Source organism: Callospermophilus lateralis, chromosome 4 (genome assembly GCF_048772815.1).
Source record: "Callospermophilus lateralis isolate mCalLat2 chromosome 4, mCalLat2.hap1, whole genome shotgun sequence".
Classification (NCBI taxonomy): domain Eukaryota; kingdom Metazoa; phylum Chordata; class Mammalia; order Rodentia; family Sciuridae; genus Callospermophilus; species Callospermophilus lateralis.
Genome location: NC_135308.1, coordinates 21,625,266 through 21,644,978, shown reverse-complemented (window position 1 = coordinate 21,644,978; position 19,713 = coordinate 21,625,266). Strand labels below are relative to the sequence as shown.

General features: G+C 37.6%; 1 protein-coding gene across 5 annotated transcripts in view; it reads right to left on the bottom strand.

Moving 5' to 3' along the window:
- Positions 1-19,183, bottom strand: part of Palld (palladin, cytoskeletal associated protein) — a 370,806-nt gene extending 351,623 nt beyond the window's left edge. For all 5 annotated transcript variants that reach the window (XM_076853649.1, XM_076853650.1, XM_076853652.1 and 2 more), the window contains exons 1-2: positions 19,038-19,183; positions 2,227-3,205 (exon numbers count right to left, since the gene is read on the bottom strand). In XM_076853649.1, the coding sequence (XP_076709764.1) occupies positions 2,227-3,128 (902 nt within the window). In that variant the 5' untranslated portion in view covers positions 3,129-3,205; positions 19,038-19,183. The remainder of the gene's footprint in view (positions 1-2,226; positions 3,206-19,037) is intronic.
- Positions 19,184-19,713: the final 530 nt, after the last annotated feature.

Below are 19,713 nucleotides of genomic sequence, written 5' to 3'. Positions count from 1 at the left end.
CCTGATGAATGAGAGGGATTAAATTATGTTTTATACACGTATGAATGTGGCATAATGAATCTCATTATTCTGTATAATTATTATGCACCAATAAAATAAATTAATCCAAAAAGTAGACTCAATGTGCATGTATACTCTCTCTCCAAACCAACCAAACTAAACCAACCCAATCCAAAACTAACTCTAAAAGATACAAAAAAGACAGCTTACTTTAAATAATGGAACATTTTATCAAAGACTTAGTGATTCTAGAAGGGCACAGTTTGCAATGTCTAATAAATATTAGCCATTGACTTTGGTATGCTGGGAGACAGAAAACTAATTAATAATACTGTAGCTAGTAAGTAAATTAGCACTCCACTGCCCTGAGAAACAGACCGAAGCATGATTTTGATGGCTCCTAGAATTACCAAATGATGAAAGTAAACTTAAACACAGAAATTATGGTCTGCTCACTTGAAGTCATACTTTGGTGATAAATGAATTGCTTTTTGTCATTTTTTGACATGGTAACACTTTTGGAAGTGACTGTTTTGCAAGTAAATGTAGATGGAACCATATGTTGTTTGAAAACTTGTGAAACTGTTTTGAGTGACATGTGAGTATATTTCTAATGAAGAATTATTTTTTTTCAAGATTGGGAGGTTTTTAAAAACCTTAATAGAATCTGGAAGAAAGACTCAATTTTATTTTTATCAGAGGCAAATGATAAGAAAAATAAATTGTTATGGAAAACATATACAGAATTTAGAATGACATAGCTAATTAAATGAATAGATTAATAAGTTTTTTACTGCCCTCTGCTGTTAGTTTCTAAAAGAAATAGAGCAAAAATGACTATAAAAACTGACAAGGTTGAACAAGTTGGTTGGGGAAGAAAGAATTGCCTGCCTTCCATTATACCAGTTTTCAACCACTAATTGTGAGGATTACTTCATGCTTAGGAGCAATGAATTGTAAAACTAAGAAACTGACACTAGGAAAGTGCAGATTAGCAGAAATAGGGTGAAAGGTATAAAGTTTGCGATTCATGACATACAGAGAATAAGGAAATACCATCATTTAATTTTTAGCCAGTGATGTCTACTTCACTATTTTTTCAAAGTACATTCTTTTAAATTTGCTTTTTTATACATACATAATTTAGGTAAGGCATTCATCATCAATAAAAGCAAAACTTGCAAACTAAATGAATGAATGTTTATTTGCATACCATAATCCTGACTTGAAATGCTGCTTGCATTTCGACATGTGAAAATCAGAAATGAGAAATAACACATATAACAGGTAACACTAATATAGCAGTTACTGGGTATATGGCACTCTTTTTCACATGTTTTTTTTTAATTCGACTACCATAAAATAGAATGAGGTCATAATTATTGGAATGGCCTCTTTGCAGATGAAGAAACTGAGTCACAGAAAGCTAAAGAAACTTGACTAAAGTAACTTTGCTGGTATAAGTAGTCATAACCAGAAGCCTGGTCATATGACTCCAGGGCCCTGCTCTTTAACATTTTGCACAGGAGAAGGTATAAACTCTGCAATTAATGAGGTGGGATTTATATAAATTGTAATGGGTATGGTGGTGTGAGATGAAAGTGACCAGGGTACACCCATGTCATTCTACCTTTTGCTGCACCCATGCTTCAGTAGCCAGAGCCTGTGCATGAAGAACTGACCCGTGGTGCTCCAGGGCCTATCTTTTCCAAGTATGTGCTGACTTCCTCCAGGCCTTGGTCTGCATTATCTCTTTGGAGCTCATCTCATGGTTGACCTCTGCACACTTCTGCCTTTTATCTCTGTACCTCCGGTCGACTGCTAACTTTAGCTACACTTTTGCTCATCTTCAGTGACTCATTTTCAAATATACACACTCTTCATGACACTTGGGATCAGTCAGTTTCACACTAAAATTTTCCCTGGCTGCTACCAATTCCAGAATCCGATAGAGCAACCTGTTTGTGTTCTTTTTATCACGTATGAGTCCTTTACCATTTCCCTGAATCAAGGACTCAGATGGTCTGTGACAACAGAAATCTCCTGCCAGGGGCACCTAGTCCTACTAGAATCTGCAATTTGGGACTCTTTGCCTTACAGATACTTAATAAAACTCTACCTCTGTGACCAAAGGGCTAACCACTCAGGAAGTCTTTCCTCCTCCCATATTAAAGGAAACCCCAACATCAATAAAATCATTTGATTTTCATAATAAAAACTTCGTACCTGACTCGAGGAGTTGGGTTTCCAGTGACTCTGCATTCCAAATAAACTCTACTTCCTTCTGCCACTTCTTGGCTCCTCAGCTTTTGGATGAACCGGGGCGCAGTGGGGAAGGGGAGTGCCTTTTGGGGCTGTGGGTGAGAGATGGTGCTGGACGGCAGGTCCAGGTCCTGGTCTGCCTGGTGGCCATGGCTGGCCTCTGGGAATTTGACCACCTCCTGTTGGTCTTCGGTGGGGCTGTGGCTGGCTGAGGCGCTTATCAGCGCCGATGGCTGATTTTTAGGAGACAGGTACCCACTGTCTGGCGAGGAGGACTCCCCGTTGGGGCTTCTGTTCTTTGGCTTTGCCGCTTCTCTAAATATGGATGTCAGCTCTTCTATGAAGTTAGCCGCCTTGTCACACAGCTGGCTCTGGGGCCCAGCCTTACTTTGATGTGCAGGTTTGGGCTTTGCAGTTGTGCTGGGGGCCTTCGCACCTCGCTTCTCGGCCTTTCGGAGGCTCCGGATATAGCTGGGGCTGGCAAGCAGGGGTGACATGGTGGGCTTCCTTCTGCAAGCAGGTGAAGTGACAGTCTCAGTTCGTTCTTCTGCCAGGGGCTGGACGGGTGTTGATCTGTTCTCCTGAGATTTTCCCGAGATCTGCTCCCCCGATTTCGTCTCCTTGTGGGGAGGATTTTCACAGAGGCTTACAGGAGAGGTGTTGAAAATTCTCGAGATCTCCTTTTCTGAGTCGAAATCTTCTGTCTCAGAGTCGGCTATGGCTCTCCGGGCCAGGTCAAGGCTCTTGTTAATCTCTTCCTGGCTGAGAAAAGCAGATAGCCCCGGGGAGAAGTCAGCATTCTTGCTTTCTTCCTGCATGTCTGATAAGGAATCATAGAAAGAGTCGTGGGAGGAAGTCTCTGACATATTGGAGCAGCCTTCATAAACCCTTTGTGTCCAAGAGGGAGGCCAGAGGCACAGGGAACCTGTTTTCTTCCTGTGTTCTGAAAGACAACAGGATTATCCTTAGTACGAAGTGTTCAGTACTGGTTAGTACTTGTTTTTCTATTTATTTTTTTCCATAATGCTACTAATCTACAAATTGAAAGGACAAAGTGAACAGATATATCAGCTTTCCCAATTCCATGAGTTGGAAGGAAGATCACGCATACCCGTATTTATAATTTATGATTTTAATTTAACATATGCTCTATGACTGAGTATCAAGTGTCTCACTGACTCTATTGAATAATCCAAGAGAATAATACCTGCCATGGATCCATCTGCATGGCAGGGCATTCTGTATTTCCATAGAGCCCCCTTCACACCCGCCTACCTCTCATATCATTAATGTTATACAAGGTTGATGTTATGCTTGTTGATATTTTTAGTAAGACTGCACATCTGACTCTGAAACACAAAATATATTCTAATGATTCCAATTTTCATTTGCTCTTGGATTTCAGTGAAATATTCCATACTTTGTGTCCCATTCTTTCCTCCTGTCTGTCCAGTCATGCTCTTTCATAGTCACTCATTTATTATGACTCCAGGAGGCATTAATAATCACTTAGGAAGTTTCAGGTGCTGGAGGGACAGCTTTGTTCCACACCAGGGGCTTGTAAACTTTCTCTTAAGGCCAGACAGTAAGTATATTTTTTTGCTTTATGGCTATCCAGTCTCTGTTATAATTACTCCACTTGCTATGATGGCATGAAATCAGCGATGACTATGTGCCAATGAAACTTTATTTATGGACACTGATATTTGAATTTTATATTATTTTTAAAAGTAAAAAAGAATAGACTTCTTTTTGATTTATTTTACAACAATTTGCAAAAATGCAAAAGACATTCTTGGTTTTCAGGCTGTACAAAAACAGGCCGTAGAATGGTTTTTACCCAGGGGTTGGGATTTGCTGTCTCTTCATCTAGAATGATGACGTAGTCCTTATGTTCAAGGAGTTAAAAGTTATGTGGGGTGGTTATGTGAGATGATTAGAACATTGAATAAATCATACAGAATAGTATACAGTAGAATAGGGGCCTCTTTGATAGGGCCTCCCCCTAAAGTGAAAGGATCCCCGAGCCATGAGAGCCTAATCTAATTTTGAAGGACATGTGAAAGAGCTATGTGCTTTGCATGGAATATTGATATGGGAATATCATCAGAACTAAATAAAAGTTGTTTAATTATCTGTACAATAATTGGGCATCGATTTAAATTCTACTGTTATTTTGAATTAAATATTGTGAGGCAGTGACTTTCTTGTTAGTGTAAGTGCTGTTTTTTTTTTCTATATATTGTTCCTAGGCTAATGGGGAGAAAGATCTAGAAAATCTCAAATGATCTTCCCCTCACGACTGAGTCCAGATCACTAAAGGGAACTCTGAGGACATGAGGAGCTTGACTTTATAAGGTGTGTCAGGCATCGTGAGTGAACCCAGTAGGATATTCCCCAGAAGTTGTGTCTTAAGAGGGCTCTGACTTGAGCTGCTCGTGTAGAAGTGGCTTCTCATGTGGAAGTCTCTGATCTCAAAGGATGCTCTGCAGGAGTTGAGGAGGGTTCCAGAAATCTGTCTCCAGAATTTACCCACCACATAGGACGCTGTGACTCATAGACTGTTAATTCAACAGAAGTCATTTGATAAAACACCCTAAATCTCAGTATTAATCTACTGTATCTTCTTTAGTTGAGTATTAGACTGTGGTCTAGATGTCTTTCTGAATTCCAAATTCTCCACCTGCTAGTCCTACTCTACCCACCAAACCGTATGACCCGCGGTTCTTCAAGGAAATTCTATAAATCCATTGGAATGATCTTGTCCCTCTCATCCCCCTTTATTAACTCAAACATTACTCTTATTCTTTGTCTTCTCTGTGCTCCAGGATGGAACCATTCTAACTGCTCTTTGATTATTCAAATATAGTTCATTTTTGGAGAAAGGTTTATTCAGTACATCTTGAATACTTGAATATGTTTTGTTCATGAGAAACAGGCAGTTAAAGTATAATTTTGAAAAGGAAAATCATGAAAAACATATAAACAAGTACATAAACAAGTATAAGATAAATAAGCATTCAAGATTTTACTTAATTAACTAATGATGAAACCAGTTAAGAAGCTACAACCATTTCAAAGAAGACTCTGAAGAACAGACATAAAAATAGGCAACGAGGAATGGATTTGCTAGAAATTTTGTAACTGGTTAATATCTACCAAGCAATAAAATGTAACGTTTATACCTGTGAACACATATGATTTGTACTGTTATTGAATATTTATAATTTATAGAGTTGTCAAATTGCCTAGTTAAGAACAATGAAAGGCACAGACCCTACGGAGTCAGATGACCCTGGAAGATCAACCACAGCCCATCTAGTGTTTCCAGGACAATTCAGTATTATTTTGTCTATATTGAAGTCATTTATAGACTGGTCCTGAGGAGGACGTTTGGGCTTTCAATCCAGAGTTCCTAAGCTCAGTCAGCAGACGTGGTGGATAACACTAGTAGAAGGCAAGGATCAGAATCAATGCTTATAACATGTGAGGAGAAGCAGGATTAGGCAACATGAACCCCCAAGAGGCATGAAAACGGGAAGGGAGAGACCCTTGGGCTGAATGCATGTTTGTATACTGAAGGCAAAGCCAACTGTATTTTCATTTCTTGCAAAATTTATTGTTTGGAAGAGAAGTCACTGTTCTTTTTTGTTTGTTTTGCCCCGAGAAAATTTCAGTTTTTGTATTGAGCTCAGTGATGAAAGAGATTGGCTAATGTTTTGTGTCCACCACACCTAAAGTAAGCTGAGCTGAAAATTCAAGTGAACCATTCGAACAAAATCATTGATTCTTTAAATGACTAACTGGCAACATCAACTGAGATAGATGTACACTATACAGAAAAATTACCCATTTAAAATGTATTGTGAATATATGTTACATGCCCAGTAATATGCTAGGAATGGGGATAGAACTCTGAAAAAGACCAAGTTTTTGCGCTCATGGAACTTAGCCTATAAGGGATACAATTAAGTCATACATGCATATGATTCAATGTGACAAATGCTGTGATGAGAGAGAAAGGATGTGCTGTGAGAGCCCCTAGAAGAGACAGAAGGTTGAGCATCAGGCAGAGTTTTACGGGGGAAATAAGTCTGACAGAATGATACTTGGCAATAGACTGAATGCAGGGATGATACAGAGACAGGATTACAGGTTTCTGACTTAACAAGAAGATGAATTGTGCTATTATTACCTCACATGCTGAAAGAGGAGGAACAGGTTTTAAGGAGAAAAAAAAAAGCTTAATTTTGATTTGCGCCTTTTGCATTTGAGGGAGCTCTGGTGTTGATTTCCAGGAGGCAATGTGAGAGACTGCTCCAGAGTACAGGAGGCGGAGAGCAGAGCTGGGCTGGGAATTACTGGCCTGTGGGTGGCTTCTTAAACCACAGGGATGGATGAGGCTATCGAGGGAGAAACAGGGAGTAAGGAGAAGAATCGTCCAGAGCTCTGGAGGAAAACCAGGAGAGTGGGTGTCATGGAAATTGGCAAAGAAAATGTCTCATGGAGGAGGGAGTGTCCCTTTGACTCCAGCAACTGGGAACACTTAGCACCACTGGCAACAGCAGTTTTGGTGTGTGCCTCAGAGATATAAAGCAGACTGCTGTGAAAAGACAGTGTAGATTGCAAGTCCAGTTGACTGTGGTGAGGTTTCAAGAAAGGAGAAACATAAGGGAGTAGTAGAGCAAAAGGGTGGAATCTAGCCAAGTTTTTTACTTTTTTTTTTTTTTTTTTTCCAGGATGGGGGCATAGGAAGGTGCTTAGTGCTAATGGAATTCAAGAGGCAAAAGCTGAAAATACAAGTAAAAAAGTGGGGAGATAAGCGTCCCACTGGGGTTTAATCCCTGGTACAAAAAAAGAAAAAGCAGCAACAACTTGTAGCCCAACTCCCACCCCGAGACCTGAGAGTAACTGGGATATTATAACACAAATGGGCTGGGGTGGGCTGTTCTTCCATTGTCAAAGAAGAGAAGTAATAAAGAGTGTGTGTGTGTGTGTGTGTGTGTGTGTGTGTGTGTGTGTGCGTGAGAGAGAGAGAGAGAGAGAGAGAATGATGTCCAGATAAAATTTATTTTTGAAAGCAGGGAGCGCTCTTGTCTTGAAATGGCTTTGCTTTTGGCAAATTTTGAGGACAGGAGACAATTGAAGTACTCATTGTAGGGAAAGGGAGAAAACTCTCTGAGGAGATGTATGGGCAGAGGTGAGGACTCAGTTGAAGTTAGATGTCATGTACTCGTGGTGTCATTAATGTGTGTGATTGTGCAGTTCTCACCAGCGAGCTCAGCTGTCCAGCTGAAGGTATGCAGGTAGATGATCCAGGTTTTGACAGGTGGAAAGACAGAGGGGAAGTGAGTAACGGTGCTGAGAATATTGGCAGGGAGAGGCAGGCTCTGAAATCTATGCTGGACTGGAATTCTTAGGTAGGAGTGGGAACATAGAGAAGTTACAGGACCAAAGCCCCAGTGGAAACAAAGGACAGGTGTGGTGAGAACAGCTGAGTGAGAAATCCAAAGAGATGTGTTCAGATGGGGAAATATCTGAATCAAATATTTTAGAGGTAGAGCTTCCTGATTTCTGACTTCAGTTTTAAATGGTAAAATTTATTTCTTTTTTAAATTTAAAATGTTAAATAAAATATAAGTTTTCAACTCTGCAAATATTTCAGTGAAATTGACAGGTGCACTGAAATGGGCTGGATGTCATCATCTAGAGCTTATAGTAATTATTATATTAATTAATTATATTAATAAAATAATTATATTCTTATTAGAATTATAAAATTACATAGTACAAAATTATATTACATACTACATTTAATTTTTTTTTTGTTTTTCTTCAACTATTTTATTGATAGGTTCCCAACATGAGTACAGATGTGAAAGGATTTGACAAGTAGCTTGACCACAAAGAGGTCACGGATCTTGTTCTGCTATCTAGATGAATGCGTCCATGATCCTGCTGCATCTTCTGACCTCAGATACTATTTTTTTCTTTTTTTCTTTATATATGACATCAGAATGCATTACAATTCATATTACACATATAGAGCACAAATTTTTCATATCTCTGGTTGTATACAAAATATATTCACACCAATTTGTGTCTTCATACATATACTTTGGATAATGATGTCCATCACATTCCACCATCACTTCTAATTAGTTATCATGTTCTAGTTATTTATACATGACAGTAGAATGCATTTTGATACACCATATATAAATGGAGCACAACTTCTCACTCTTCTAGTTGTATGCTACATCTAGAATCACGCTAATCGTGTAATCATATATGCACATAGGGTAATAATGTCTGATTCATTCTACTATCATTTGTACCCCCCATCCCCTCCCCTCCCTTCACTCCCCTCTGTCTAAACCAAAGTACCTCTATTCTTCCCTAGCCCCCACCCCCTCCATTTAAATTTTTATAGGAGTTCCACATCTGGGATAAAATGGATTTAAGGTATATTTACCATTAGAATAATCTATGTTTAAGGAATATAGTTTAATATTTGATAAGCATATGCATTGTGAAATTATCATCACAATTCCACTAATTAGCATTTTTGAAATCTCAAATAGTTACATTTTCTTCTCTTTGGTGAGAATACTTAATATCTATCCTCCTGACTAGAGGTAGAAAATGACCTTGTGATTGACCATTTTTGTGGACCAAGGTCAGATTTGAGAAGTTGTACCAGAGACTTTATGGCCCACAAAGCCTAAAATATTTATCTGAACTTTTACAGAAAAAAAAAAAAATGCAGGTCCCTTCTGTAGAACATTAGCTACCTAATAAATCCATATAAAATACATAAAAACTAATAATGGTGACAACGATCTTGGTAATTACATTGGCTAACCATGCACTGCTTAGCAGGAGGTAGGTATTGTGCCAAGAGCTATTATGTAGACTATTTCATTTAAAATCCTCATAACGGATACCAATTCAGAAAGAAGGAAACTGAGGCAGAACATCTGAGTTGGAGAGCTGAGATCCAAGTCCAGGCAGTGCTCCAAAGCACATGAGCTTAACCATGAACTTTAATACCATTACGTTATTTTTTTTCACAACCAAGTATCCTAAGTAATTAATCTAATGAAACTGAGGATCTAAAATGAAAGTTTCAGTATTAATTGAATTGTATTTTAGTACAGATTCAACTTAATATGCTAGATTTTAAAGTGTCATGAACACCTCTATATGAGGAAGCTTAAAGTAAACGTTGAGTGATGGAAAAATGTTCAATTCTTACTTTTAAGCAGGGAGTGTTTGCTGGAGGCATGTTATCTCACCTGCTTATTAACTTAAATTTTGGTTTAAAGAGGTGCCATCTGACAGGATCCAGTTGTCGGGATTAGGTGTAGTTTAAAAACTGCTTGCACAGTGAAAAAGAAAATCATAGGCTTTTTGGCATATCTGGTTCAGATCCCATTTGCAATGCGGTTATTGCTGCTGAGGCACGCACATGGTCTAGGGAAAATGATCCTCCAAGGTGGATGGATCAGGGAGGTTTCCAGGTGGCCCAAGTTCACTGGAAAATTAGGCTTCAGAGATTTCCGTGTCAGTCAACACCCCCAAATTAAAAGGTCATAATCAAAAGGAACGAAATACAACTGCAGACATCTCCATGATTTCCCTGAGATTTCATGTTTTATGTCGAACAGTGCACTTGGTAATTCAATGCTGGTGCGACAGATGTCAAAAATGAAGTAGAATAAAGACACACATTTATAATGCTTTTAATGACTTGGGAGGAAGTGAGGTGAGTGCTGCAAAGGGTGGTGTTTCTACTTTAGTAAGGATCATTGGAAGATTTTGAAATTTTGAGGAATAAAGGGGTTTTCTATAACTTTTGATCTTTCCTGCCCTCTAACTTTTACTCTTTTTCTTTCAAGGAATTTGAATTGCCCTTTTCTGTATTTTTCTCTTACTTAGTTCATCATCTCCATCATGAATAGTTCAGTATAATTATCCGCTCCTCTAATATCCATAAATAATGACTGTTCTATAATTCCCTCCAATTCGTGTAGTTCTAGGTTCTTCCCCATGGAAGAAATGGCTCTTCTGTAGTCCTGTCCATTATTATAGTCACGATCCCTTCTTCCACTTCCATAGAATGGTAATGTGAACAGGAAATCGATGGATCAACTCTTTATTTGTGCAAGGGAAGCTCCAAGAAGCACAAGATGAGATAGGCATAATTTCTTGCCTTCAATGATTTTACAGTCCAGTAGAAGGGAATCAGTCAAAAGGGAAGAATCACCACAAGGAGGAAGATGATAATTGCTATTAAAATACTTCAGACAAATTGCAGTTGAGGCATCACAAATGGCAAGAGAGATTATATTCACAAATTTGGTCATGTCACTCCTTTTCTTTCTACTGATACCCATTGGCCCATACAAGAAGTTCCAAAACATGATACACAGGGTAAAAATGCCTGCGAACCATCCACTCTGATGGTTCTTCTGTCCCTTCTGCCTTCATTGAACACAAGCAATGGTCAGCCCTTGCTGGCCTACTCTGGATTCCACGAACATTCCATGTTCTTTCATGTCCTCATGACTTTTCACATGCTTTTCCTTTTGCTAAAATATCCTTCCCTTCTTTTTCTGTTTTTCAAACTCCAATTCATACTTGAAAACTTTCTTAAATTCTACTTCTTTTTGGTGCTTTCTCAGATTTTCTATCAATATAATTTGCTCCTATTCTGGGCATGATACTTTTCATAGTATTTTGTCATTACATTCATCTTACTAAATTATAAATACTTGCTTAGAGAACTTTGTTCACTGGGCTGTGAACATCATCAAAGCAGAGCTGTGACTATATGGTTAATGCTTACCACAGTGTCTGGATCATGGCACATGGCAGAAACCAAGAAATATATGGTATTTGCAACATGGTTCAAACCCTGGATGGGATTTGGGAGGAGAGGGAGTCATACAAGCGAAGGCATGAGATGCTAAATGTTTCATCCTCTCTCCTCATTCCCAGCCACTCAAGCCCCTCTGCAGTATTTTTCATGGACATGTTCTCTTTGGTTCTGCTCTTTAACTTGCATTTTAAAAAATTTACTTTTTAAACAATGCATAAAAACATAAAAATGGCACTTATTAATGTTCCATATGTGTAAACATTGTGTGGTGTTTAAATCAGGATAAACATGTTTATTTCCTCCATACGTTTATCATTTCTTTATGGTGAAAACTTTCCCTATTTCAGCACTGGATAGCACCCAGGTTCACATGAGCCAGGAGTGTTCTGTCAATGTGTGGTCAGTCTTTCAGTACTAGAGGGCAATCCAATCCTTGGTTATATTCAAATACACTTGTTGATATGTTGTTCAGAAAGAAACAGGGGAGTATCTAGAAAGATAGTCTATCCCTCTCAAGCCTCTTTCTTGGGAAAAAGTAGGCCTGAATGCCTTGTCTATAGTAACTGGCCTATGGGCAGACACTGAAGGAATTTTCCTGGCTCTGAACAGAGTCACCCATGTCAACTCCATGATCCTATGTCATACCTGTGGCCACCAGTGCCACTAAGTTGTTTTATACCCTGAGCTCACCAATATCAGCATAAGAGTGAGGTAGGATCAAAGTCCACATGGCTATGGGCTATCTATTGCCCAGGGGACTCATCATCCATGACTGTTACTATCAGCCACAGGTGATGCTATCTGAAATGGAGGTTCAGTAAACCAGGGCTACGTGTCTTCTCCTGGTACTGGGGATGTTCCAGTGGCTGTGTTTATTGGTAGCCCTGGGGATAGGGGTTATTAATGATCTTCCCATATTAGGTTTCACCAGCCTAGCACTAAGTTCCTAGGGAAAAGTCTTTTGCTTATTACCCTGTCTTATGGTATACTAGATAAACAAAACTTAGCTAAGAAAAATAGATGATTCTGATAAATAAAATCAGTGACAAAAAGGGAGAAATGGCAACTGACACCACAAAAATGCAAGAGATCATTGGAGATTATTGTGAGCAACTATATGCCAACAAACTTGATAATTTAGAAGAAAAGGAAAATTCTCATACACATATATCTTACCAAGACTGAATCATGAAAAAATACAAAACTCAAACAGACCAATGAAAGCAATGAGATTCAATTAGTTCTAAAATGCCTTCCATCAAAGGAAAGGTCAAGGCCAGATGGCTTCACTGGCTACCAAACATCTAAAGAACTAGCACCAATTTTCCTTGAGTTACTAGTGGATAAAGGAAATGTGATAAATGTACACAGTGGCGTTTTACTTGGTCATAAAGAACAGAGAATTATGACATTTGCAGGAAAGTGAATGGAACTGAAGAGCATTATGCGAGGTGAAATAAGCCAGATTCAGATGGTCAAGGGTCACAGAAGATGAGGATTTAGAGAAGGGAAGAAGGGAGGGAAAGGGTTAGTTACAAGGTTATGAATCAGACCAAATTATGCTATGTGCCGGTATGACTGTATCACAAGGAAGCCTAATGTTATGTATAATTATAATTCCCCAATTTCTTTAAAGAAGAAGAAACGTGCTTTTCTATAAAGGCCAGTTGCAATAAGCCAACAGCTAACATTATGCTGAGTGGGGAAAAGGTGAAATCTTTTTCTCTAAAGTTTGCATCAAAACAAGGATGCCCACTTTGATCACTTACACAGCTCAGTGCTAGAAGTCCTAGCCAGAGCAATCAAATAAGAGAAAGAACTAAAGGGCATATACAAATTGGAAAAAGATGATACTATCTTATATATTGAAAACCCTAAAAACTCTACCAAAAAACTATTAAAACTAATAAATGAATTCAGCAAAGTTGCAGGATACAAAATCAACATAAAAAAAAAACAGTAGCATTGCTGTATGTCAATAGTGAATTATCTGAAAAAGAAATAAAGGAAGTGATCCCATTGACAATGGCTACAAAAATTAAAATAATGAAATAAATACCTGGGGATAAACTTAACCACAGAGTTTTAAAAAATCCCTATAATGAAAATTACAAAACATTAATGAAATTGAAGAGCACACACTCACAAAAAATACAAAGTTCTGTGCTGGAGTTTGTGCCCTGCCACTTAGTAGGTATAGTCCTGACCCAAGTCTGCCTCCAATTTTGGAGGCGGGATGGTGCAGACCATTAGATACTTAACCTAACACATGTTCAGGGGTTCTCTGTCCCAAGTATTAGCCTGCTGGTAGGGGTATAGCACTGGGGTTCACCATCACAGCACTGGAACTGGGTTTCAAGTCAGAGGCCTGGTCTTAATTCTTTCTGCCTCTCCTGAGAAGGAAGCATTTCTCGCCATGTTGGGCTGCTTGGAGTTGGGAGTGGTGGGGATGAAAGCAACTCTTTTTTTCCTGTCTTCTTCAATGTGTCTCTTAGTTTTGTTTTACTAAAAACAGGCCCTGTGATCTCTCACCTCATTTCCTTTGCTCTTGTGAATGTAATTAGGCGTGTGCATAGTCCAGCGTGTCTGTGGGGAGGTGATGGCTGGTCAATCTTAGCTGCTATTTTGCTCCAGCCAGGTTTGGATGCCTGCTCTGCATTTATATTGTTCTTATCAATAGTTACTCACTCCCTAGGGTGTTTTCCAGTAAGAACTTGATAAAGTAGTCGATGCTATATGTTAATGGACATACATATAACATGGAGCAGTTACTTATAAAATACACATTACATGCTCATCTTACTATAAAACAGTCATAGATCAGACACTGTATTACAATTTTTTCTATAAAGACATTGATTTTTTTTGTGCTTATTATTACTATCCAAGAAAGTTTCTCATGAAGAAATGCAGAACCAGAAAACAGTTATTCTGTTTTCCAGAATTCTACTACACATTGAGTATCCCTAATCCCCAAATCCCAAATCCAAAATGATCTAAAACCTGTAAATTTTTGACTGCAGATAATGACATACGTAGAAAATTCCACACCATGCAACTTTTGTATTCTGCACAACATTTTAAAAATAATTATTAAAAAATAAAAATATTATTTAAAATATAATAAATTATCTTCAGGCTATGTATATAAGGTATATATAAAACATATATAAATTTTCAAAATCCCAACCATTTCTGGTCCCAAGCATTTCAGATAACAGATCCTCAACCTGTATTAAGCAAGGAGAATTCTGTAAACTGTGCAGGTTCTTTGACATGGATGCTAGCAAATTCAGGGTTAAATTTTAAACCACAGAAATAGTAATGTTTTTAGCTAAAAAATGATTTTTTTGCTTCCTTTCTCTATTATGTTAGCATCTAATTATTGAGTGCCTACTATGTGTTGAACTCCTCTCTTATAGGCTGAGAACATAGCTGTAAATGGATTCTTTGCCCTACGAAGCTAACATTCCTTTTTTTTTTTTTTTTTTGGTGGTGGTGCTAGGGATAGAAACCAGAGCCTCACACATGATAAGCATGTGCTCTGCCTCTGAGCCTTACCCCTACCCCTAGAGCTAACATTCTAGTAGGATAAAAGACTTAAGTAGTAAGTTGAGAAAAAAAATTTACCATCTACTTATTGTGGTCTTGCCTTCTCTTGACTGGTTCTGAGCATCTGTAGTATGCTTTAGTTACATACAGGCTCAAAATGTCTTTGAAAGATGTTAAAGTACAAATAACACAAGCTAATAAAATCAAATGCACAATTACACATTAACCTCAGGGTTTGCACACCATGGCTGTTTTGGAAGGCACACCCTTGGAGGGGAGGGGAGAGTCAGTCATGAGCAGAAGGCACGCCCAGGTTAATGGTGCTTTAGTTTCCCTCAAGGTACCAGGAGCAGCTGCTGTGTCACCTTATGGTGATCTGTAGACAAACTCTCCCAGGTGGATCTTGATATTTATGTCAAACTCTTAATCTTCAGCAAATATTTGGTGGAGCAAAAGTTTGGGCGGGCTGGCAAATACCAGGAGGCGTTATAGATTCCCATTCACCTCCCACTGTCGAAAGGCAGCTTATCAGCATCTTGGCTGATTCTAAGCAGATATTGTTCTCAAATGTGAACTTCCTTGGTCACATATTTTGTTAACTCCCTGTGCATGTTCCATTCTTTCTTAAGGAAATTTTGGGGCACTTAATTCATAGATTATTTCTCATTGAAATTGTAGACTTCATGATTTCTCCCGAAGTTCATATCATCTGAATTCTACAGGACTCATGTTATACTATAAAATGAGGAACATGTAAATACATTTTTAGTGTTTTGTTTTAGTGTGTGTGTGAGTGTGGTGCTGATGATGGAACCCGAGCTTTGTGCATGCTAGGCAAGCTCTCTGCCACTGAGCTATATTCCCAGCTCTCATTGAAGATTTCATATTTGGGATGTTGATCACACATTCTGATATAAGTAATTTTATCATCCTAAATTGTCATGGCATTACTGCCCCCGTATTTGGGAAAACACTTATGTTTGAATTCATGAATATGTTACCTACATATAAATATAAATGTATATGATTTATATACATTTATGGCTATACAAATGACAGAAAAGAGACACCTGGAAATTATGAATAACCTTTGCTTTTAAAGTTGCTGACTTTGGGAAATCAGTTATCTGAAAATCAAAGCTATGATATTTGGGAAGATTCTCTATGTTGCTAGCCAAAAAAATACTTGCATGATCCCCTTGAGGCAAGACACTGTTGATTGTTGAAATGAGAAAGAGTTCCTTGACTTGGAGGAACTTGGAGAGATAAGGGATATGAACAAGAAACAACAGAGACTCGCAGAAGAATGAATTCTGTTACAAGCAACAAAAGCTAGGGTTCTACAGGGAATGATAGCATATACCTGTAATCCCAGCAACTGAGGAGGCTGAGGCAGAAGGATCACAATTTCACAGGCAGCCTCAGCAACTTAGTGAGGTCCTAAATAACTTAGTGAGACCCTATCTTGAAATAAAAATAAAAAGGGCTGGGGATTTAGCCATGTAGCTCAGTGGTACAGAGACCCTGTGTTTAATCCCCAGTATCAAAAACAAAACAAAACACACTAGGCTTCCTGAGGACATAATACTTCAAGGCTTCTGAGCTCTGTGCTTTCACATTGTGAATCATATGATGGAGTAGATACTATTTTTTGATTATTTCTATTTCTCAAACTGCAGCAAAAAAATAGTTGGAACATTTGGCTAAAATTAAACCATCAGGAGTGACAGGCTCATAAATGAAATTTGTGTTTAACTGCTAAAGTTCTCTTTTTCCATGGGGGATATTATGGGAAATTAAGAATTTAGATAAGGGCATAAATTTTGCAATCTATTTGTGTGGAATATTTTTAGAGATGTTGAAAGAGCTAGTACAGTTTTGAAAGAAAGATGTTTGATGTTAGAAAAAAGCTGACAGACACTTAGGCTCTCTCAATATCATACACCCATTTGACAGGTGTGATGGAGAGTTGAGGCAGGGTATAATCATTTCAGTAATCATCTCAAGATGCACATACAAGTGGGAACAAACACATAAAGATGGTAGGAAGAGCATGATCCTGAACAATGAGCCCTAACTACCTCTGTGGTAGGTTTAGACAAGGGTGGAGTTGAGAGGTGAGATATTCAGGAGAATCTTTTGTTGCATATTTCATGATCTTTTTTTTTTAAAAAAAACATTAACATTAGGAATAACTTTAAATTGAGCAATTTCAATTGCTCATTTTCCTATTTAAACGATGACAAAAAAGGAATGAAAATTATTGATTCAAAGATTTGATACTGTAGCTATTTTTAAATCAAAGTAACTAGGGAAACCAAAATGGGAAAAGCTTTAAAGCTTATTTTTCTTGTTTTGGAAACCAGGTAGCTCCTAGACTACATCTGTTTCTTGCTTCTCCTTCTGTCCCTTGCTCCCTTTCTCCTTCTTTGCCATGACATTCTTTTTCCCGGAAAGAGCCCTTGGGGCAAAAGTCAAGATGGAAAATTTATAAAATCTTGTGTTTGATGCAAAAAAAAATGTACAATATTACAATCTATTTCTTAATAAGTACACAGGATTCTTTTCCTTTCCAATAGGCAAATTATCATTCTAGAAAGATATGTCATATTTATCCAACCGTTTTGAATGCCCCTCTAAACAGAATATTTTATCCCAATTTTGGGGATGTGAACTAACAGCTCTTTTAATGCTGTAACAGTCATAAAAGGTATTTTACAGGGTATATCTGGAGTTATTCCTGATATCCTCTTCAGTTTATCATCTTTAACCATCACGTTGAATCTGTTGCAATATCTAGACTTTACATACAATTCATCCATTTCTCACTTAAATGCAAACTCTACCCAATTGATTTCTTTATTCTCCGATGTGATGATTTATCAGTTGTAAGTTATAGTCAGAGCTGTTTTGCTCAATATTTGCTCTCTGTGCTGGGATTTAATCAGGACACAGCCATTTACTCTAGATAGTCTGAATTTCCAACTGGAACTCCGGAGTCACGGTAACCTTTGATAACCTCCTCAGTCATACCATTAAAGAAGCAGAGATACTTATCTTGGCCTGCAGATTTCGGTTGGTGTCTCTTAAAGTGTCAGGTTGATTTGTGAATCTGAATAATGTTCCTCTGTACAGTCTTTTTTTTTTTTTTTTTTTTTTTAAGGTAAAGAAATCATTGTCCAGTGTAATCTAGATCCTTATTCTGTTGTGAAGTTTGTGGGAAGGTCAGATTTAAATTCAATTTCAGCAATAAAAGAGAGTGGTCTGGACAGGGAACTGACACAGAGCCCTGAGATACAGACCCTAATTCTCCCGAGATGCTAGAATGAGAAAGAACTAATTTGAATTCTAAGAATGTGTAATTATGTATTTACAGAGCAGATATTGACTAGGTAATTCTGTAGGCCTTATTTTTTAAAAAATCTGAATAATCAAGGTGAGTATTCAAGTTCTTTTTTCCTTGGGAAAAAAATTGGAAGTTATTTCTATCATGGAAAAAGAATTTAATTTCCATATACACAGGACTGACTATATTTTGAATAGTTTTCTGACAGAGAAATAGGCTTTATATTTGCCCACAGCATTCATACTAGAAGGCAATTAGTATTTTTAGAAAATGCTAAAAGGTAATATGAGACTGAAATCATTCTGAATCAACTTCATATATTGGGTTCAAGACAGTTTCATGTGTAGTTTAAGACAACAGGACATGAAGTTATGTTGTGATATTTAAATTTAACCGGACTCCACACACTGCCCTGTAATTTCTCTTACTAAGCTTCATCTTCTAAAAATTAGATATGCAAATTTTATGCATAAATATAATTTAACATAATTGCAGTTACTAAATCTACTGATTTAATTATGTCTAAGGAGTTATTTACAAAATCCTTTGAAAGGGGAACTAACAATTTAGATTGTTACTAAAAATCTAAAGTCTATCATTAAAACCCATCAGTTTTTAACTCAACTGTGGATAAGCATCTAGATAACTAAATTTTTATTATCTGTGAAGCATAACACATTCACAATCTTGTTTGGCTCTATAACCACATTTCATCCTTTTGGAATCAATAGCACCAATTTAGCTTGCTTAAGCGTATAATAGAGAAGGTAGTTTCTCTGACAGCATGGGCAGAGATAAAGGAGGCAGGAAAATCTTATGTATTATCTGTTTGTGGAAAGACTACAAAATTTGCATTAATTTTCCTCTCCAGGAAAGAGAAAAATCAGGCATCTTTTAAATGATATAACCTCAAGCAAACTACTGTTATTTTCAAACTTTTTCTTAAAAAGTCCTCAAAATATTGCCCTCCCAGTTAGTAATATTAAGATATACCTTATAGATCTTTTCAATGCTTGGTCAGTTTGAAGTCTCCAGAAAGATGGATTATTTCAGATGAGCATTTCTTCTTTCCTGGGAGAGCGGAGGTTGGCTTTGCCTGTCCATTAGAGACTGCTTGGTCCGTGGACACTTTGAGACAACTGTGGCCTTACTCTACTCTCATCTGTCCTCTTACTCCACTCGGCTATATTTGGTAACTGAACTCATGTTTCAGCAGAGTGCCACAATCAGGAATTCTAGCAGTGGGCTGGGAAGCAGCCCCAGGACTGAGGGTTCTTAGAAATTATAGCCACTTAGTATAAAAGGAACTATTTTTATGCATCTAGTAAGCATAGAATGTTTCTTTATACTCTAAAAGATTCCTTTCAACATACTCTTAATCAATTACTAGTACGTGATTCCAAATAGAAAAAAAAAAACAAAGGACACTCTTAAGGAAGACTTATTATAATCTGCTCTGTGCATTTAGCTTTTAGTCATGTCATAAATTGTCCTAAAATAGTAAATGTAATAACTATTTAAAATTTTAACCACCTGTCAGATTGAATGGAGAGTCTGACTGCTTTCTTACTTCATATTTTTAATTAAAAATTGTCCCATGATTGGTGTGTATTAAAGACATAGTCCAAAGTAGGGTGAAATGGGCACGGACATACAGAGACTGAATCTT